A 22,855-nucleotide genomic window follows, 5' to 3' on the forward strand; every position below is an offset into this window, starting at 1 on the left:
GCACCTTGGACAAAATATTGCAAACGTTAATTATATGAAAGAATGTTTTATAAATGAAACTAAATTCAAATAACGTGAGTCATAGAATTACGATTGCCCTAATACAGAGGAAAATATAAAACAACGAAACGGAAGAAATTAAATCGAAATAAATACATGAAGTAATAAAAATGACATGAACAAAAATTCCAAACGAAAAGAGAATAAAAGGAAGTAAAAAGTGAGAGCAAGTGAAAGATTAAAATTATCTAGAAAATGATTATAAATGAAACAATATATTATAGCCAATTATGTCAATGAAAATAATGATTGAAGACGTTTTGATAAAGACATAAAACAGAGAATATACATTGCACCCAACAGGATTCCAAGCCACAAAGTTCAACATACCAGTCAGTTAACTTAAGTGCCAGCAAACGTGTTGTGATAAACGCACTATTTTGAATGTTCTAGTCAGTATAGCGTCCCTTTCCATATATTTGACATGAACAATATAAATAACGACAAAAGAACTATACATACGTAATGTTGTGTGAACTTTAATGCCTAATTGTGATACGGACAAAGTGACGAAATAACTTTAAAGACAATTTATCGATTCTGATAATAGAAAAAAGACATTATTCTCCCTGATATAAGATCATATGTGTAAACTAAAGAACTGAACACTATAATCTTTGTTACATTATAAAAGGACTGGAAGCCAATGAACTTAGTCGTCTTCTGATGTTTTCTCGTGTCTTAGGTATTGTTTGAGTGCAGAAGGTACGATTGTATTGCGATAGCTTTTGTCTTGCTCTCGTTCAATTACTAGAACATAATTGATGTGTAAAAGAGTTACGAAAATATAATAAGCTAATCTGGAGTGCAGAGTAATCATTTAAGGAACCCACGCCACATTTGTTATAACGCAAAAGTTTGTGTAGCATTTTGTGCAGCTGCTGCGGAGCTAGCTGCGATCATCTTTGACTGAGAAAATTGGCCGCAATTACGCGGTGCATTTAAACTTCTTATTTCCACGGGAAATACGACGAAGCCGGAGCAGAAGAATTTATTTAAAAATACTATCAAAATTAATTAGCATCAAATCACAAGATTTATTTTATCATAAAGTGACTATTTTCAGTGATACAATTTATTATAGGTCAGGTGCCTCTTCGCATAAATTTTATTACGCTAACGCATCTGATATTATTTGTAGGGAGCCTGGCGCTCGTTTTCAATCAGAATTTAAAGTTTAATTTGGGAACCAGCAAATATAATATTGCTTATTTGTAATTGTTTCGTACGAGGTTTTATGAAAGATAGCTTTACGAAATTTAACTTCACAAACTTAATAGAATCCTCACTTATCTTATAGCAGAAAGAGACATAACATCAGTCAGAAGGAATTCAGGCATTATTTTTGTCGATTATTCTCAAGTGACGGCCTACCTTCTGCGTGGCTGCAGCGTGTGGTACATGCGACCCTACATCTACATCTACATGATTACTCTGCAATTCACATTTAAGTGCTTGGCAGAGGGTTCATCGAACCACAATCATACTATCACCCTACCATTCCACTCCCGAACAGCGCGCGGGAAAAACGAACACCTAAACCTATCTGTTCGAGTTCTGATTTCTCTTATTTTATTTTGATGATCATTCGTACCTATGTAGGTTGGGCTCAACAAAATATTTTCGCATTCGGAAGAGAAAGTTGGTGACTGAAATTTCGTAAATAGATCTCGCCGCGACGAAAAACGTCTTTGCTTTAATGACTTCCATCCCAACTCGCGTATCATATTTGCCACACTCTCTCCCCTATTACGTGATAATACAAAACGAGCTGCCCTTTTTTGCACCCTTACGATGTCCTCCGTCAATCCCACCTGGTTCAAATGGCTCTGAGCACTATGGGACTTAACATCGATGGTCATCAGTCCCCAAGAACTTAGAAGTACTTAAACCTAACTAACCTAAGGACAGCACACAACACCCAGCCATCACGAGGCAGAGAAAATCCCTGACCCCGCCGGGAATCGAACCCGGGAACCCGGGCGTGGGAAGCGAGAACGCTACCGCACGACCACGAGATGTGGGCAATCACACCTGGTAAGGATCCCACACCGCGCAGCAATATTCTAACTGAGGACGAACAAGTGTAGTGTAAGCTGTCTCTTTAGTGGACTTGTTGCATCTTCTAAGTGCCCTGCCAATGAAACGCAACCTTTGGCTCGCCTTCCCCACAATATTATCTATGTGGTCTTTCCAACTGAAGTTGTTCGTAATTTTTACACCCAGGTACTTAGTTGAATTGACAGCCCTGAGACTTGTACTATTTATCGAGTAATCGAATACCAAGGGATTTCTTTTGGAACTCATGTGGATCACCTCACACTTTTCGTTATTTAGCGTCAACTGCCACCTGCCACACCATACAGCAATATTTTCTAAATCGCTTTGCAACTGATACTGGTCTTCGGATGACCTTACTAGACGGTAAATTAGAGAACCTATACCAGAACGGGTGGTTTCAAAACGAAGATCCTACCTCTCCTTGTCAGTTGAATCCCTGATAAAAATGCTGATCTAGCGTTAAGCGTATCTGTCGAGCCCACGGTATGAAGTGATACAAGAGGGCAGCGAGATTAAAGCACGCATTGGATAGTTTTAAGGTCAGTGTTATTCACCGTAGGTAACACCTACCGCTACAACACATTGGAAACCGTACAGTGGATGACGAATCTTCATACTGTCAGGATGTTCGCAGGGCCTTACCTGGTGCCATATTGTAAATGTCCTGCAGGAAGAGGCCGAGGGACTTTTGGCCCATGGCGACGGGTCGGAAGTTGCCGAAGGGCACCTCCGGCTCCACGTAGGGCGCGCCCTTGCGCTGCCAATGCCGCTGGCAGCGGGACATCCAGGCGTAGAGCGCCAGCGCTGCTGCTGACGCCACCACCACCAGCTCCGCCAACCACGAGTCCAGCAGCACGGCCATCGCTCAGCTCTTACAAGTCGACTCGACTGAAAAGGCAATAAAGTTATACTGGTAAATACACGAAGCCTGCTTTCTGGTGGAACAAAATTTACTTTACACTAACTGTATGACCACGCGCACACATACACATACGTCACTGTCTGATTCTGCACTGTTTTACATCGTGCGACTCCACAGGGGACGTTAAATTTTGTGTGTCATACACAGCCCTGAGGAATCATCTTTAGCCCTGAGACACTGGCAACATCACTGGCTCAGTGCTGTGCTCAATCTTGTGACCCGGTTGACGAACTGAACAACATACACTCCGTCTTCAGGACACAAGTGGCCTACCGGGACCATCCGACCGCCGTGTCATCCTCAGTGGAGGATGCGGATAGGAAGGGCGTGGGGTCAGCACACCGCTCTCCCGACCGTTATGATGGTATTCTTAACCGAAGCCGCTACTAATCGGTCGAATAGCTCCTCAATTGCCTTCACGAGGCTCAGTGTACCCCGAAAAATGGCAACAGCGCATGGCGGACTGGATGGTCACCTATCCAAGTGCCGACCACGCCCGACAGCGCTTAACTTCGGTGATCTCACGGGAACCGGTGTATCCACTGCGGCAAGGCCGTTGCGAACAACATACACACATCAAAAATAGTTTTGCATCACCTCGGTTCCGAGAGTTCCGGAACCTGTACAGAAAATTGGAATAGAGATCAACATAAACATCATTTCTGCTCTTTTTATTGCTCATGAAAATCACACATTGCATGTTGTACCACCATACAGCGAGAACTTCAGTGGTGGTGGTTTAGATTTCTGTACACACCGGTACCTCTAATACCTAGTAGCAGGTCCTCTTGCATTGATGCATGCCTGTATTCATCCACAAGTTCATCAATGCACTGTTTGTCCAGATTGTCCCACTCCTCAATGGCGATTTGGCGTACATCTCTCAGAGTGGTTGATGGGACACGTCGTCCATAAACAGCCCTTTTCAATCTATCTCAGGCATTTTATAAAAGACATCATATTTACGCCAGTGACTGTAGCACTTTCTTTATTTCACGATTGCAATTTCGGCCTTAGGCTGTTATGAAGTGCACATTTTTGTGGCTTTACGTCATGCCAACTCCCAACTGCCAACTTAAAATGAGTTGACACATTTATGTGTCGTGTGAGCTCATTTTCAGTTGACATGATGTAAAGCCACAAAAATCTGCACTTGATAATGGCCTAAGGCCGAAATTGCAATCGTGAAATAAAGAAAGCGTTACAGTCACTGGCGTAAATATGATGTCTTTTATAAAGTTCTACATGACTGTGAGTACCAGATATTAATATCCCAGGCATATTCGATAGGGTTCATGTCTGAAGAACATGCTGACCACTTTAGTCGAGCGATGCCGTTATCCTGAAAGAAGTCATTCACAAGATGTGCACGATGGGGGCGCGAATTGTCGTCAATGAAGACGAATGCCACGCTAAGATCCTGTCGATATGGTTACCCTATCGGTCGGACGATGGCATTCACGTATCGTACAGCCATTATGGCACCTGCCATGACCACCAGCGGCATACGTCGGCCCCCCATAATGCCACCCCAAAACAGCCGCACTCGCTGGACGGTGTGTCTAAGGCGATCAGCCTGACTGGGTTGCCTCCAAACACGTCTCCGACGATTGTCTGGTTGAAGGCATATGCGACACTCATCGGTGAAGAGAACGTGATGCCAATCCTGAGCAGGCCATTCGACATGTTGTTGGGCCAATCTGTACCGCGTTGCATGGTATCGTGGTTGCAAAGATGGACTTCGCCGTGGACGTCGGGAGTGAAGTTGCGCCTCATGCAGCCTATTGAGTCGTAACACGACGTCATGTGGCTGCACGAAAAGCATTATTCAACATGGTGGCGTTGCTGTTAGGGTTCCTCCGCGCCATAATCCGTAGGTAGCGGTCATCCACTGAAGTAGTAGCCCTTAGTCGGCCTGAGCGAGGCATGTCATCGACGGTTCCTGTCTCTCTGTATCTTCTCCTTGTCCGATCAACATCGCTTAGACGCCTGGACACTTCCATTCTTGGGATCCCTTACTGGCACAAAGTAACAATGTGGACGCGATCGAACCGCGGTATTGACCATCTAGGCATGATTGAACTACAGACAACACGAGCCGTGTACCTCCTTCCTGGTGGAATGACTGGAACTGATCGGCTGTCTGACCCCCTCCGTCTAATAGGCGCTGCTCGTGCATTGTTGTTTTCATCTTTGGGCGGGTTTAGCGACATCTCTGAACAGTCAAAGGGATTGTGTCTGTGATACAATATCCACAGTCAACGTCTATCTCCAGGAGATCTGGGAACCGGGGTGATGCAACACTTTTTTTGATGTGTGTAGATACGAGCCAGATTGCGCTTCGCAGTTTTAAAGTATTTCAAGGTAATTAAATATAGGAAAGAAATACCGTCGGTTCGTTTTCGTATATTTTTATATGTCATGCCTTCTACCACCCCGAAGGAAGCTAGTAATATCTTATTGCTACAGTTATTTATTCCTTTGGCAGGCCCATTTTTATAGCAACTCAGCAAAGATAATTTTTTGGTATCCTATTAGAAATGTGATCAACTGACTATATTTATTTCGCGATAATTTTATTTTTGTGATTTAGGACCAAAAACTATGGTAGTACATATATCACCACGGCACCATTGTGAGGTATTAAGATAGGTGATAAATGAATTTCCCACTTATCTTTTGCGAGCTGTTATGTGTTGCCATTACACGTAAAAAATAATGAACAGTGTATGAGCTGATTCAGGTCACAATAATGTATATTGCAGAAGTGAAGCAATGTGTTCGGACAACATTAGTGATCCGGGCGACAAACAGGAACTTAGTCTTGTAGCAGTTTTAATACATCTGGTGCAGTGTACTACTACAAAAAAGTAACGGATCAAATCGGCAAGATTTTAAATAAACATAAGTTCGACCGATTTTCAGACCAGCTAAGAAAATAGGCCAAGCACTTCGTTCCGTTAAGGATAAACGTGCCCCTCTGTCTGCAAGTGGTGTATGCAAGATTCACTGTACATGTGGTAGGGTCTACATTGGAACTACACTCCTGGAAATTGAAATAAGAACACCGTGAATTCATTGTCCCAGGAAGGGGAAACTTTATTGACACATTCCTGGGGTCAGATACATCACATGATCACACTGACAGAACCACAGGCACATAGACACAGGCAACAGAGCATGCACAATGTCGGCACTAGTACAGTGTATATCCACCTTTCGCAGCAATGCAGGCTGCTATTCTCCCATGGAGACGATCGCAGAGATGCTGGATGTAGTCCTGTGGAACGGCTTGCCATGCCATTTCCACCTGGCGCCTCAGTTGGACCAGCGTTCGTGCTGGACGTGCAGACCGCGTGAGACGACGCTTCATCCAGTCCCAAACATGCTCAATGGGGGACAGATCCGGAGATCTTGCTGGCCAGGGTAGTTGACTTACACCTTCTAGAGCACGTTGGGTGGCACGGGATACATGCGGACGTGCATTGTCCTGTTGGAACAGCAAGTTCCCTTGCCGGTCTAGGAATGGTAGAACGATGGGTTCGATGACGGTTTGGATGTACCGTGCACTATTCAGTGTCCCCTCGACGATCACCAGTGGTTTACGGCCAGTGTAGGAGATCGCTCCCCACACCATGATGCCGGGTGTTGGCCCTGTGTGCCTCGGTCGTATGCAGTCCTGATTGTGGCGCTCACCTGCACGGCGCCAAACACGCATACGACCATCATTGGCACCAAGGCAGAAGCGACTCTCATCGCTGAAGACGACACGTCTCCATTCGTCCCTCCATTCACGCCTGTCGCGACACCACTGGAGGCGGGCTGCACGATGTTGGGGCGTGAGCGGAAGACGGCCTAACGGTGTGCGGGACCGTAGCCCAGCTTCATGGAGACGGTTGCGAATGGTCCTCGCCGATACCCCAGGAGCAACAGTGTCCCTAATTAGCTGGGAAGTGGCGGTGCGGTCCCCTACGGCACTGCGTAGGATCCTACGGTCTTGGCGTGCATCCGTGCGTCGCTGCGGTCCGGTCCCAGGTCGACGGGCACGTGCACCTTCCGCCGACCACTGGCGACAACGTCGATGTACTGTGGAGACCTCACGCCCCACGTGTTGAGCAATTCGGCGGTACGTCCACCCGGCCTCCCGCATGCCCACTATACGCCCTCGCTCAAAGTCCGTCAACTGCACATACGGTTCACGTCCACGCTGTCGCGGCATGCTACCAGTGTTAAAGACTGCGATGGAGCTCCGTATGCCACGGCAAACTGGCTGACACTGACGGCGGCGGTGCACAAATGCTGCGCAGCTAGCGCCATTCGACGGCCAACACCGCGAGTCCTGGTGTGTCCGCTGTGCCGTGCGTGTGATCATTGCTTGTACAGCCCTCTCGCAGTGTCCGGAGCAAGTATGGTGGGTCTGACACACCGGTGTCAATGTGTTCTTTTTTCCATTTCCAGGAGTGTACAAAGAGAAGTGTGAATACACGGTTGAAGGAACATAAAAGTCTTTGCCGACTAGGGAAAACGGACAAGTCAGCCGTGCGGGACATGCTCTTCAGTCGGGTAATCACGTAGTGAAATTTTCGGAAACTGAAGTTTTATGTACCATGACGAACCATTGTCCACGGCTGTGTAGAGAAGCCATCGAAATACACTCCTGGAAATGGAAAAAAGAACACATTGACACCGGTGTGTCAGACCCACCATACTTGCTCCGGACACTGCGAGAGGGCTGTACAAGCAATGATCACACGCACGGCACAGCGGACACACCAGGAACCGCGGTGTTGGCCGTCGAATGGCGCTAGCTGCGCAGCATTTGTGCACCGCCGCCGTCAGTGTCAGCCAGTTTGCCGTGGCATAAAGAGCTCCATCGCAGTCTTTAACACTGGTAGCATGCCGCGACAGCGTGGACGTGAACCGTATGTGCAGTTGACGGACTTTGAGCGAGGGCGTATAGTGGGCATGCGGGAGGCCGGGTGGACGTACCGCCGAATTGCTCAACACGTGGGGCGTGAGGTCTCCACAGTACATCGATGTTGTCGCCAGTGGTCGGCGGAAGGTGCACGTGCCCGTCGACCTGGGACCGGGCCGCAGCGACGCACGGATGCACGCCAAGACCGTAGGATCCTACGCAGTGCCGTAGGGGACCGCACCGCCACTTCCCAGCAAATTAGGGACACTGTTGCTCCTGGGGTATCGGTGAGGACCATTCGCAACCGTCTCCATGAAGCTGGGCTACGGTCCCGCACACCGTTAGGCCGTCTTCCGCTCACGCCCCAACATCGTGCAGCCCGCCTCCAGTGGTGTCGCGACAGGCGTGAATGGAGGGACGAATGGAGACGTGTCGTCTTCAGCGATGAGAGTCGCTTCTGCCTTGGTGCCAATGATGGTCGTATGCGTGTTTGGCGCCGTGCAGGTGAGCGCCACAATCAGGACTGCATACGACCGAGGCACACAGGGCCAACACCCGGCATCATGGTGTGGGGAGCGATCTCCTACACTGGCCGTACACCACTGGTGATCGTCGAGGGGACACTGAATAGTGCACGGTACATCCAAACCGTCATCGAACCCATCGTTCTACCATTCCTAGACCGGCAAGGGAACTTGCTGTTCCAACAGGACAATGCACGTCCGCATGTATCCCGTGCCACCCAACGTGCTCTAGAAGGTGTAAGTCAACTACCCTGGCCAGCAAGATCTCCGGATCTGTCCCCCATTGAGCATGTTTGGGACTGGATGAAGCGTCGTCTCACGCGGTCTGCACGTCCAGCACGAACGCTGGTCCAACTGAGGCGCCAGGTGGAAATGGCATGGCAAGCCGTTCCACAGGACTACATCCAGCATCTCTACGATCGTCTCCATGGGAGAATAGCAGCCTGCATTGCTGCGAAAGGTGGATATACACTGTACTAGTGCCGACATTGTGCATGCTCTGTTGCCTGTGTCTATGTGCCTGTGGTTCTGTCAGTGTGATCATGTGATGTATCTGACACCAGGAATGTGTCAATAAAGTTTCCCCTTCCTGGCACAATGAATTCACGGTGTTCTTATTTCAATTTCCAGGAGTGTATATTAACATGGGGATAATTATAAGAGAAAAGAAGAATCTACGAAACACAGCGATATATGGACAGTGGCGCTACAGAATCGATGAGAAATTTTTATCTTTGACGTACTATGATCGATAGGTATATTTTATCTTTGACAAGGTTTATCTCTACTATGACGTGAAATCCAGACCACGCCCACTTTCCACGGTATTTAGGCCGTTCTTCGACGTCCGGCTCGTCAGTCGGCAAGACTCAGCACAACCAGGAGCACCTCCGAAGATGTCCAGCGTAGCTTTGGACGAAACGTCAGGGATAGAAGAGTTCCATGGACCACGGCCGTACAACCCGGAAGAAATCTCAGCAGCTGTAGCATCCGGTCGTGAAAGCCTTCACTGTATGATTATCTGCGCTTGTATGGGACCTGTGGTAGCAATCGAAGACAAGTTGACATCTGTCAACCACCTACATCCCTTCATGCTCGATGTCTTCCCCCACGGCGATGTTATGGTTCAGCAGTTAATTGTCCGTGTCTCGCAGCCAGAACCGTACTACGGTGGTTTGAGAAGCATTTCAGTGAACTCATGTTGATGGAACCCATTTGGGTCATTATAGGGCGCCATCACCGCGTACGCAAATCAACGGCCCGTTATTTACACGAATTACATGATCCGTGCGTAAACATCTAATGCCACATGCCCCGACGAACCTATCAACAAACTGTCGAAGCCACAGAATCAGTGATGTACTTCGTTCCAAAAACGGACGAAAAAGCTATTAGGCAGCTGGTCATAATGTTTTGACTCATCAGTGTACACTAATGTGTGTCGCTAGCAGCCGACGAAACCGTAGTCGACAGAGTTATCTGCTTGCCCTGTGTAATAAAAAAACTGAGTACAGGGATCAGCGATCATCTTGAACGAATGTCATGTGACGTCCGCCCAGATCAAACGCAACGAACGGTACCGAGTAAAGTGAAAAAAAAAAGAAAAAATAAGATGGAGGACTATGGATCGAATCTCGCTACGGCTACTGTTCTTTTTCCTTCGTTTCGAAGTAATTCTAACCAAAGGTTTATTATGGTTGTGTAGATTACCAGTATGTAAGGTATCATTTATTGCTAACATAATCTTCACCCAGAAAATTCGGGTTTTTCTGTAACATTTTGAAAGTAGTTTACCATTATGACCGTATTCCTGCAGGTACTTTTCAACCCAAGATGAGTCAATTTTCCCAATACAGTACAAGTACGGTACGACTCACCGTATGAGCCCATTCTCCCGATAATCCTGCAGTTATTTTTCACCTGCCAGAAACAACTGCAAGTACACAAACAAATTTCAGTTGGTGGAGGGAGAAAGGGAACAGCGTTTACAAACACGAAGAATACTTCATTCGTACCCCGAGGTAGTTACAGGTCAACGCTCCAGGATGTCTGATTTTACGATTAAATGTACTGATGTGCCTGGTACTTCGACAGCAAGAAAACGTGAACCACACTGGAAACCGAATCGCTTTTACAGTGAAGTTTCAAAAGTGCTATCTTCTCCAAAACAATCTCATCGTTTCGAAACCTTCTGCAGTAACAACACAAGGACACGTGAACGTTGGAGAAGAAATATTTCGCAGAATTTTTCAAATGCTAGCGGAGAAATAACTCGCGGTACAAGACGAACTAATTGCCCACCATGACATCAATGAAGGCGTGTTTGAAGAAACTGAAGAAGTCGCTTCATCTTCATCAGACGATTACGTGGCCGAAGAGAAGCAGTCGAAAACGGTCAGCCATTACGTTTCGCAGTAATGCGAGGTTAGGGTCGACAATGTAGCGAGAGAGCATTTAGGATGGAGTTTGGCCACTCTTCGTATAAGGGAAGCTTCACACCTCAAAAGCACGAGAGGTTTAACGAGATGGGAACAATATGTAAAACATGGTGGAACAAGGATGAACAACTTAAAACAATTGATTCGTGGACCTATGATCGTTTAATACAAGCTCAAGAATGTAATCATCAGGTGCCGAAGAGAAGCCTGCACCAATAATGAGCTCTTGCTGCTGCTAGACCGTTTTCTGATTTAAATTTCGAAGCTTCTGACTCTTGGTTAGTGCTCTTCAAACGAAGACATCGCATTCGTCGGAGAAAAATCACGAGATTTGTATCCGAAAGAGAAACTGTTTCACTGCAGCAAGTCGTTGATGCAGCAGCATATTTCCGATGCAGAATTAAGTCCTCATACGCAAATACGGCAAGGATTTTGTTATTAACACTGATCAAACAGGTATTACACATAAAACTATCTGATTTATTCACATCAATTGTGATAGTAATTTTTGTAGACCATACGATGCTAGTTTGCGAATTTTTGTTCTAGGGTGCCAGTATCAAACAACTTATGACCGAACTTTCGCTGAAAGCGCAACAATGGTGCTTTTTTGCGCCGCGAAACGATAGGCACAAGGCGACATTCGAACTCTGCACAAATGCTGTCACCTTATCTGGGAAATTACTATTAACGGTCTTCGTTTGCTTGCAAGAGACCACTGGCGCGTTTGGGCAAAGGGAAAGACGTTACGATAACTTCTTCAAAATCCGGCAAACTCACAGTAGTTCTCTAAAGGAAATTTGTGATTGACATCTTGAAGTCATAAGTGAGAGAAGAACAATTCCTTTTGCTCCTCGATTCATGGTGAGGGCAAACGTAACCGGTTTTGTACGACGAAATTTTTGGAGATAGAGAGGGTTTGCCAACGTGCCGTATTAAACAAATTCCTCCAAAATGTACTCCTTTGATGCAGCCCTGCGACGTTTATTTTTACTGTCAAGCGAAAAACATTATAAAGTGACTACGAAATTGTTCGTACATCATCAAACACTGTAGAGAGGTAGCTCCAAGAGAAGACTGCATAAAAATTCAGTGAATCGTACACCATCAGTTGTCTGCACCAATATTCGATGATATGATCAGATATGCGTGGTTCGCCACGAAACTGTGTGATGACCGTATGAAGGTAAACCAAGTTCGTTTTGCAGTAGAAATATTGAAAAAAAAACATGGTCATGTAAAAACCCGGCGTTCACTACGCGTGCTCTGTGCTGTACCCCAAAACAATTGTTTTACATTTTTCTACGATCAGAATCATCCTGATTCGCGCAGTGCTCCACACTTGTCACAAATGTAAGTACAATAACGTCAATAAAAAGACTAAACTGGTTTCATTCAAAATGGTCGTGTATTCTTTTTTTATTTCCAATGTCCTTACAAAATATTTTGTTTTCCTGTTTCTCAGGATAAATATTATGCAAACCATAAATGACTCATTAAATACTGACAATCTGGACAGTCATAACAAATCTGTTGTTAGGTTTACGTTGGAATAAAAAAATTACCAGCAGCGAGATTCGACCCAGAGACCTTCCGCTTATAAAGCTAAGCATTTAATCACTCGGCGACCACACAATGATATACATACACAAATGCCTAAAACTTTCGAACACAATTTCCCCGAGAATGTTTGAGAGTTGCGCCTTCCTCTTTAGGTAAGTATTCACCTCAGATTCATTATCCGGTCATGCCAAAGTATTGATATTTGAGCTGCATTTAACCCGTGTTAATACTCAACAAACATAACAGTTTCCTGTCTTTGTGCACTTGTGTTTAACTTTAAGTCTACAGGGACTTGTAATAAATAGGGCTTTATTGAGACCATTGTTTCATTCAGTAGTTTCACCAACCCCATATTTTTATCAGCTTGCGTGTTACAGCACCCACGTTTCAAATATGCTAGGGAAACGCCTTTTTATTAAATTCATTAAGTTACCTGTTGCACAACATACGTAATTTGATTCATGTGATTGTATAGAGGGCAGTCTGTTTATCGGAAAGGTCACCTGTACAGGAGTTTCTTACATCCACATGGGTATGTCGACGGCTCAGCCGTAACCTCACGCACAACTTCTCATCCTCTCCCTTTCTTTAGAAGTGGTAGCGAAATATTACGTGCACAGTGTTTTTAGGCAAACAAGTCAAATGCTTATATAAATAATGATATATAAACAAAATTTTGTAGCAATTTCTTCAGTTGTCACTAACTTTACTGAGGCCACTCTCTTTTCGCCTCCATTCTGACCCATATTAGAATGAGGTAGTTCTCACCCTCACACACTTTTTTTCAACATAGGCGGCACACGCACACTCGGTGTGTGTGTGTGTGTGTGTTAAGTTTCACATTTCTTAAATCCCTGGATCGATGGGATTCGCTCACGATGGAAACTGGCCATTTGCCCTACCGTCATGTATCATTAAGTACGAATGGCTCTTTTCAGCAATTGTACCAGGCGAACAGCGCAAGTTTCGTTTCTGCTCGTTTATTACATGTACGCTGCTGGCAGCCCGAACAACGTGTAACGGCAGTCGGTTAAACTCAATACATTGGCAGTTTAAGGAGTGGAGTGTCCCCCATAAGCAGACATTATGGAGTCAATATTTATGGTCGCTTATGGTCACTTAGGTCAGATCCTCACTGAATGCCAAACGCCGAACATTGCGAAAAAATAGACATAACGAAATGAAACGGACCTATATCATTTCTAAATACCTCTTGCACAAACTATTCTTAATGACGCAGAGGCAGTATAGCGTGCATCTTTCCACATATCGCAGGCTTCTATCAAGTGCACCCTGTCTCATTAGTGATAATGAGCACCTGCTCCTCATTTAACATGCTACCATGATCTTTAACTTATTTTCCAATTTTACAATTTCATCGGGGTTAATTTGTACTCAACTGAATTTTTATGGCTTTTATGTTGCATTACATGACTTTTATCTTCCATTAAGAAACTTTTAAAAAGTTAGCTCCAGAACTACAGGGTGCGGCACTTAAGTCCGGACAAACAAAATTTTTTAAAGCAAATTTATTAAAAGAAAATGCAAATGAAAATGAAAATCCTTTTACTTGTAAATAGTGGTATATTTCAAGAGTAACATTACTCGATGTAGCCCCCTTCAGCCGCATTTACCGCCTCCAATCTTGTCCTGAAGCGATCGCACGCACTCTTTAAAACAGCACTGTCCATATTCGCGAATACTGCTTCGATAGTGGTGCGTAGACATGCGACATTAGGGTGCCTCGTCTTATTGGTAACACTTTCAACTACGTTCCAAACATAGTAGTAGACGGATTCAAATACGGGCTATTCGGGGGCCAGAACTCCTTTGTCCAGAACATGTCAGAGTTATCTGAGAGCCAGTTTTGGACTGAATGACTCGTATGAGGTCCTCCTCTGCCATCCGACGCATTGTTCACTCGCTGACGTTCAATACTGACACCAGTTTCCTCAGCGTTTGCTCCGGTCCTCCGAAATCAGAGTCTGAGCCTTTTCGATGGCTGCCGCTGTTCGTGACACGCGTTTCCCCGAATGAGGTTTCCCTCTCTGGGTTAGCGGAACGTTCCCCAGACTTCTCCGAAGCATTATACTTGGCCACAATAACGTACTAACAGTTGATCTCGGGCACCCGAAGAATCGAAGTATTTCAGTGGGCGAACGTCCAGCGCGAAGACTTTCAACAATAGCGGCGCTTCAGTTGTACTCCGCAGTTGTCCGTAACATCTCGGCCATTTTGTGGTTCTGACTATTTATTAGATGTCAATGGCTTTCAAGAACGCCAAGCGCGACATCCAGCGGAACTACTATACAGTGGGGAATACAAATTGAAATTTGTCCGGATTTAAGCGCCGCGCTCTGTATATCGTTCTGCAACCCAAACAACTACAGTATTTGAAACTACTATCTGAACTACAGTATTTTCTCCAGAACTTCCTTTCAAAATATTTTATATAGTTGTGTTTTTATCTATCGCTTTCCAGATGTTAATAGCGAACTTCGCTGCGAAATTCTGTGTCGGTGAGCTCATGCAAATACAAGGCAAGCATTATTAAATGTTACCTTTCTTTTAAAATACAGCTTTCGGTGTAACATTCTATTTTACGTAACACTGAACATGTTTCACAGTATTCATATAGGACAGGGACATCATGATTTGATTGGAAGCGAATACACATCGGAGAACCCAGAACTTTAATGAGTTCAGCTGTTCTCGCCTTGGTACTGAGTGCTCCTTGCACGAGTTTATCTGCAGCCGAAAACGGGAGGTTTTGTTCTCGATAGTAGCAACTTCACTCCTAGGAGAACGTCCATACGGTGACCGTAACCGCGTTAGTCGCTTGGAGAGAAGTCGGCTGGAGACTGTAGTAGTGAATCACGACGCAATTTGTGTGTTCCATCGTCAATACGATGGTGCGAGGGTTACAGTTAACTGTCAGTGGTGCATCGGAGATATCACTATCGAATTGATAACATTTTGGTTTTCAGATTATCAGCAGTCCTGCTACTTAAAGGCAATTTAAGAAGTTGGTTACAAGCTCGAAGACAATTGATTTTGATAAAAGAAGGGACCATATCCCGAATGTTTCCTAGAACCCCTTATAGGCCAAGTTTTCTCTTGCATTCACCATCTGACTTCCGCGGTGCCGTCAGTCAGTGTATTAGATGGTTCAAATGGCTCTGAGCACTATGGGACTTAACTGCTGAGGTCATTAGTCCCCTAGAACTTAGAACTAGTTAAACCTAACTAACCTAAGGACATCACAAACATCCATGCCCGAGGCAGGATTCGAACCTGCGACCGTAGCGGTCTTGCGGTTCCAGACTGCAGCGCCTTTAACCGCACGGCCACTTCGGCCGGCAGTGTATTAGACTGCGAGTGTGACGTAACAAGGCGTGAATCAGCAAGTCCATAGTCCGACATAGCTACACTTCGTCTTTTCTTGTTTTGCTCTTGTCTTGCCCCTGAAAGTAGTGGCACGCAGTAAAAACACAGACGACGCGCGAGGTCATGGCCTTTTGTTGACTAGCTTCCTCTGTCGACCTCTGCCGAGACCAGCCACAGGGCAGTTGCGAAGAGAAGTTGTCAACTGCTGCCATCTTACGGGGGGCCTGAGAGAATACTTCTGCAGCTTTTATCAAACAGTGCGTCGTCTGTATGATGGTGTTATTAATGTCTGCCAGGTTATTAACATAAAACACGAACAACACACGTCCCTGAGGCACACCTGAATTAACTTCTACTTGTGCCAATGACTCTGTGCATGATACGATACAGGAAACAGTAGGAAAGACAGGAATACGAAATAATGGTCAGGGAACAATCTGAAATGGGAGAATTAATTGCGACTGTACTGTAACTGAAATGTATTGTGTAGGATATGATATGTGACAAATAAATTATAAGTGGACCAATAAGTTCTTTCATTGCTTCGCTGTAGTTAATTCAGCTGAGAACTTACGTGTTAGACCGTGTACATCGCTGGTGTCGTCCAGTGAACATAATTATTACTCTAGAGCCGGGATTAAGCTCTTGAAGACTAACCCATTGAAGACGGAGAGTGAAGTGAGACTGGACCAGCTTGCCGTAGAAAAATGGCCGTGTTGTTTCCAAGGCAACCATCTGGACAACAGCCTGTAGGGAAAACATAGGAAACAACTTTCGATGGCAAAAGGGGCATTCGACCCTCTATTTCCAGGGCTCTCTCTTTATTTCTCCGCCTCGCACTCCACACCAGGGAGAGGAACAGACACGTGGACGAACCTAGTGATAGGGCAACGACCGATTGACCATTCAGTTCTCACTTTGGTCATTCGCTTTTTTCAGTCGAATGAAACGAATGAAATTAGTCCCTAGGTCATGCCAGCTCACTCACCGTGTTTGAGTGGTTTCGTTTAAAGTGAGACAAACGAATGGTGCAACTCTCTTACTGTTGCGGCAATTGTAAGTGCTTTCAGTCAGACTCCAGATAGGAGTGCTTTCACTTACATGCTTGTTAGACTTTATCGGTTACACATGAACCATGACTAGTGTTACACACTTGTTTAGACACACATAACGTATCTTATTTCAGGGAGAGGTGAAGAAAAATATATTTCTAAAAATCATTTCAAAAATTTGTGTCTTTTTTTTACTTAAATACGAATTTTTCGTACTCCTAACATGAAATGTAGATTTCTGATTGGATTTAAAAATTTAGTGACTGATACTACACTGTAAATTTACGTTGAAAATAATGATCAATTACATACTTGTCTTAAACTACCTGTTCCCGTTTATGCGTTGCTGCAGGGCAGTGTGGTTAAAGGGAAAACAAAACAAAAAAAACAAGGCACAACTTTTTAATAAGTATAGGAGTTGGATATATGATCTCCTTCTGGCCCTTGTCACTGTCCGTCACTTTCTCCCTTCACTTTGTTCATCTCCTCCTCCTTCTCCCCCCCCCCCCCCCCCGCCCCTCTGCCCGTACGGAGATTTAAGATTCTGAACAAACGAACATTTACAAATTTATTTATATAGATTTGTTGAAGTTGTGTCTCTTTATTCGCACTGGTATGTACTAATCACCGATTATTCTTTCTTCGTAAATGCGGAGGTGACATGAACAGAAAGTACGTGGGATAAGACTTCCTGTTTCTTAACTTAATCATCTGCTGTTTACACATATGCAGCCACCTGTCGAAAGCCATTTTCGTGATAATCGCCTACAGGCTGGAAACGAAGAGCGTTATAAGTACCAAGTCTGACATTTGTCAGGAGAATGAAAAAAAAAGCAATGTTTTTCTTTGTTTCCATAACAGATTTGTATCGAAAAACTGAGAACCTATTCTGATGCCACAGAATTATGCTGCTCACCCATCACCGCGAAAAATAATGTGGTAAATTAGAAAATAAATACTTTATCAAGGAAGTTCTAACTACCACACCAGGAAGCTGACTTGTTCTAAGTGCCAACAAAAAAGTTTTTACGAGCTGAATCGTGCAAAGAGAAAAAGCAGCAACGATTCAACGTTAATAGTGTAATTTATTTTCACAAAACCGGTTTCGAATCGACGGTTCCGTCTCCGCACGGCTGATCGTGTTGCTACAATGAGACGACCGAAGTCGTGGGATACCTCCTAACAATGTGTCGGACCTTCTTTTGCTCGCCGTAGTGCAGCAACTCGACGTGGTATGGACTCAACGAGTCATTGCAAGTCCACTGCAGAAATACTGATGCACGATGCTTCTATAAGATTTTGTGCATGAACTGACCTCTCGATTATGTCCCACAAACGATTGATGAATTCATGTCGGGCGATCTGGGTGGCCAGTTTATTCACTCGAATTCTCCAGAAATTTTTTCAAACCAATCGCGAACAACTGTTGCCGGAGACGTTGGCGCATTGTCATCCATCAAAATTCCATCGTTGTTTGGGAACTTGAAGTTCATGAATCGCTGCAAACGGTCTCCAAGTAGCCGAACATAACATTTTCAGTCGGTGACGGGTCAGTTGTACGGGAGGACCCGGTCCATTCCCTGTAAAGCCCCCACCGTTGTGGAGCCATCGCCAGCTTGGACAGTGCCTTGTTGACAACTTGCGCCCACGGTTTCGTGGAGTCTGCGCCATCCTCTAACCCCACCATCAGCTCTTACCAACTGAAATCGGGACTCATCTGACCAGGTCACTGTTTTCCAGTCCTTCAGGATCCAACGGTGTAGTCACGAGCCCAGGAGAGGTGCTGCAGGCGACATCGTGTTGTTAGCCAAGGCACTCGTCTGCTACCATAGCCCATTAAGGCCAAAGTTCGCCGCGCTGTTCCAACGATACGCTCATTGTACTTTACACATTGATTTCTATGGTCATTTCACACAATATTGGTTGGCTGTTAGCACTACGCAAACGCCACTGCTCTCGGCTGTTAAGTGAAGGCCGTCGGCCACTGCATTGTACAGGGTGACAGTTATTGAACTATATGAAAAAACGTAAATTATTTACAAACTACTTTATTCAACATGTAAACGTCACTACAGATATCCGAATTTAGGTTATGTTCGATATGCCTGCCATCACTGGCGATGACGTGGCACACACGAATAGCTAAATTCTCCATGACTCGCTCAAGTGTCGGAACATCGATGCCGTCGATGACCTCCTCAGTGGCTGCTTTCAGCTCAACGATGGTTTTGGGGTTATTGGTGTACACCTCGTCTTTAATATAGCCCCACAAAAACAAGTCGCATGTGTCCAGATTCGAAAAGTAGGGCGGCCAAGTTCTATGCCAGTGGCCTAAGGGTACCCCAGGGCCGGAATGCGATCTGCAAAGTGCTCCTCCAGAACATCAAACACTCTCCTGCTTTGATGGGGTCGAGCCACATCTAGTCAAAATCAGTCACTTTGGATAATGGGAATGAAATAATCTTCCAAAACATTCACATACCGTTCGGTAGTCGCCGTGCCACCAAGGAACATCGCACAGATTATTCCGTGACTGGACATTGCAGCCATGCAGCATTAGCCGAGCGGTCTGAGGCGCTGCAGTCATTGACTGTGCGGCTGGTCCCGGCGGAGATTCGAGTCCTCCCTCGGGCATGGGTGTGTGTGTTTGTCCTTAGGATAATTTAGGTAAAGCAGTGTGTAAGCTTAGGGACTGATGACCTTGGCAGTTAAGTCCCATAAGATTTCATACACATTTGAATATTTTAACTGGACACTGCACACCAAACATTTAGCCGTTAAGGGTGAATCGACTTCTCGATCTCGAAATGCGTATTCACAATCCTCCAAATGCGCCAATTTTGCTTGTTCACGAACCTATCCAAATGAAAGTGGGCTTCGTCGCTAAATCAAACCGTACAGCACATACCAGTTCCCATCATGCCCCGCAGCCAACCGTGCTGTTTCAACGTCCTAACGCAAACCATTCAGAAATGACGACGATTTTATTTCATGTAGTTCAATAATTGTCTCCCTGTAAGTGGTGAGAGGTAACGCCTGAAATTTGCTGCTCTCGGCACACACTTGACACTGTCGATGTCGAAATACTGAATTCCTTAAGATTTCCGAAATGGAATATCCCATGCATCTAGCTCCAACTGCTATTCCGCGTTCAAAGTCTGTTAATTCCCGTCGTGCGGTCATCATCACGTCGGAAACCTTTTCACATGAATCACCTTAGTACGAACGACATCTCCATGTGTTCACTGCCCTTTTATACCTTGTGTACGCGATACTACTGCTATCTGTAGACTGATGACCTCAGATGTTAAGTCCCATAGTGCTCAGAGCCATTTGAAGCATTTGCTATCTGTACATATGCATATCGCTATGCAATGACTTTTATCACGTCACTGTATTACATTCGGTGATGTTTACATTGCTTGTTGGATGCTTTCTTTTGCAACAACTAATACAAAGAGCAAAAATGACACTATAAACGTGAATAGCCGTTTGAAGATGAACCTGTCGCCTCGAAACCGGTAACAGTGCTATTTGCGTAAATAACCAGCGTTATTAACAATGACTGCTTGTTGTTTTTTCTCTGCATGAATCGGTGGTCTGAAAAACCTGTTTTTGACGAAATAGCGGGAAGAATGTTTGTGTTCCAAATGCCATTAATACTGAGGCACTACGTTTTATTTTTGATAATGCAAGTACAGAAATACAGCTTTAGGTTCCTGACTGGCAGAACTGTAGTCAACAAAAAGCAATTCTCATATCTTTTAAAGTCTGGAGATCCGGAGGGAAGCATAGCTCGGGATGTTTAAAAGACTTCGTCCATGGTTCGGTACCTTGATCAAGTGTAAGGCCGTGCATGACAGTACCGAGATCGCAACAGCACTGAAAATATGTTTTGTGAGAAAGTGACATTTAGAACGTTTTCCATCTTCACTTTTCATTTGTAATGAGACGTTAATTTTCTTCGATTAACGTAGTTCCAGAATGTGAGTAAGCCTCGCAGACACTGCATATCGCTTTGAATTTATCTTACGGATGTCTTTTTATGCAGCCATGTCATTTTCCTCTTTCTCACGCCACTGAGCGTTTCGGCATTTTGGGCCTGACACGTATTTCGCAGTTCAGTAAATGCACTATTAATGAAGCTGACGAAAACGTGGAGTAAATAGTACGTACTGTTGTTGTTGTTGTCGTGTGACTAGGGCCTCCCGTCGGGTAGACCGATCGCCGGGTGCAAGTCTTTCGGTTTGACGCCACTTCGGCCACTTGCCCGTCGATGGGGATGAAATGATGATGATTAGGACAACACGACACCCAGTCCCTGAGCGGAGAAAATCTCCGACCCAGACAGGAATCGAGCCCCGGCCCTTAGGATTGACATTCTGTCGCGCTGACCACTCAGCTACCGGGGGCGGACGCTAAAAATCTGTATTCATAAAGATTACCGGTTTCGCCAATTCTCTATTGCCATCTTCGGATCTGGAGACAATGGGACCGAAAATGATTGGATACAACAACTAACATTACAACGCACATAATTATATCCAAGAGTTGCAGTACATGGGATAACGACATACCTATGTTTACATCATTACACAGTCTTCTCCTTTAATGATTGGATACAACAACTAACATTACAAGGTACATAATTATATCCAAGAGTTGCAGTACATGGGATAACGACATACCTACGTTTACATTATTACACAGTCTTCTCCTTCAGTACAGTAAGTCGTGCTGAATGTACGTCCATGTTGGTATCGTGAGCTACACTAGAAGTGAGCTTGTCACTTTTAAAATAATACCTGTGTACACACATTTTATTGCGCCGATCACACGTGCTCACATTCATCACCACATTACAGCTGACAGATCCGAGGGTAAACATTGTTACTGACTTGTAAGCACATCAGATGGCGCCGTGGTAGTACGGATCGTTATTATCGTCTCACATTGGACTAAGGCATGGGTGTACTGGTCCATATAATTACATATGCTGTAGTTTAACAAGACTAGTTTCATTCAGAAGAATGAACTGATAGCTCAGTCTGCTAAAACACTAGAGGATGGTTTCAGCTGAAAGGACGAATACACGGTTAAACCGATGGAAAGACTAGACTGATTTCACTTGAAAGCAAAGAGTGAATAATTGAGTGAATGTGTAAAACTATAACAGTGGAAATTACTCGTCAATATGTAGATGTGAATACTATTACTTCAGATCATGCTGCTTTTAAATGTCTGTGAAATGTAAAAAGGCTCAGGTGCACGGACTTATTTCCATTCGGTAGCTCCCAGTGACTGGTTTCACTTCAGAGAAATGGGAAAATCATATTTCGATCGATGCTTAGAATTACAAACGAGGGAAACGGTGGTTCTGACTCGGCTGCTGGCATCAGCAGGCGAGTCCTATAGGAGAGGCGACTGTCTGTGTTTCACTCACCTGCCGCTGTGTGTCCCTCGCGGATGCCGCTGCCTGCACTGACTGCCACGTGACCGCCCGAGCGTCGCTCTTTATATACAGCGGCCCACAGCCAGCGTGGCCCTGTCAACGCCTGCCCATTCCCCCCGCCGCCCTTCCCATCTCTCGCCGCCGCCGCCGGCCTCCACCACTAATCACCGCTGTCAGCGATCAACTACATGTCTCCGCGACGCGACGAACCACACACGGAGGTCAGCCTTACATTCTTCGCCACTCTCTGCAGCCAACTCCGCCTTGTTTTTGATACCTGGCAATTTGTCCTGTCACGGTCGCCGTATGTGATCTGTCTTTTGGAAGGCATAATTGCCCCAGAAAGTAGTATCAAATATAAGGTAATATTGAAACTAGCGTACACAATGTACGCATCCAATACTTTCGTTCGTCTATGGTTCATCAGTAGATGAATTACGTACTCTGCAGCCTGCCTTGAGTGAGACCCCACCCCTCCCCA

At 45.1% G+C, this 22,855-nt stretch overlaps 1 protein-coding gene across 1 annotated transcript in view; it reads right to left on the reverse strand.

The window, feature by feature from the left end:
- Positions 1-22,469, reverse strand: part of LOC126262392 (cytochrome P450 6k1-like) — a 71,967-nt gene extending 49,498 nt beyond the window's left edge. Inside the window, exons 1-2 of the mRNA XM_049959002.1 lie at positions 22,366-22,469; positions 2,764-3,009 (exon numbers count right to left, since the gene is read on the reverse strand). Of these exons, the coding sequence (XP_049814959.1) occupies positions 2,764-2,983 (220 nt within the window). The 5' untranslated portion in view covers positions 2,984-3,009; positions 22,366-22,469. The remainder of the gene's footprint in view (positions 1-2,763; positions 3,010-22,365) is intronic.
- Positions 22,470-22,855: the final 386 nt, after the last annotated feature.

The sequence above is a fragment of the Schistocerca nitens genome, chromosome 6, assembly GCF_023898315.1.
Source record: "Schistocerca nitens isolate TAMUIC-IGC-003100 chromosome 6, iqSchNite1.1, whole genome shotgun sequence".
Classification (NCBI taxonomy): domain Eukaryota; kingdom Metazoa; phylum Arthropoda; class Insecta; order Orthoptera; family Acrididae; genus Schistocerca; species Schistocerca nitens.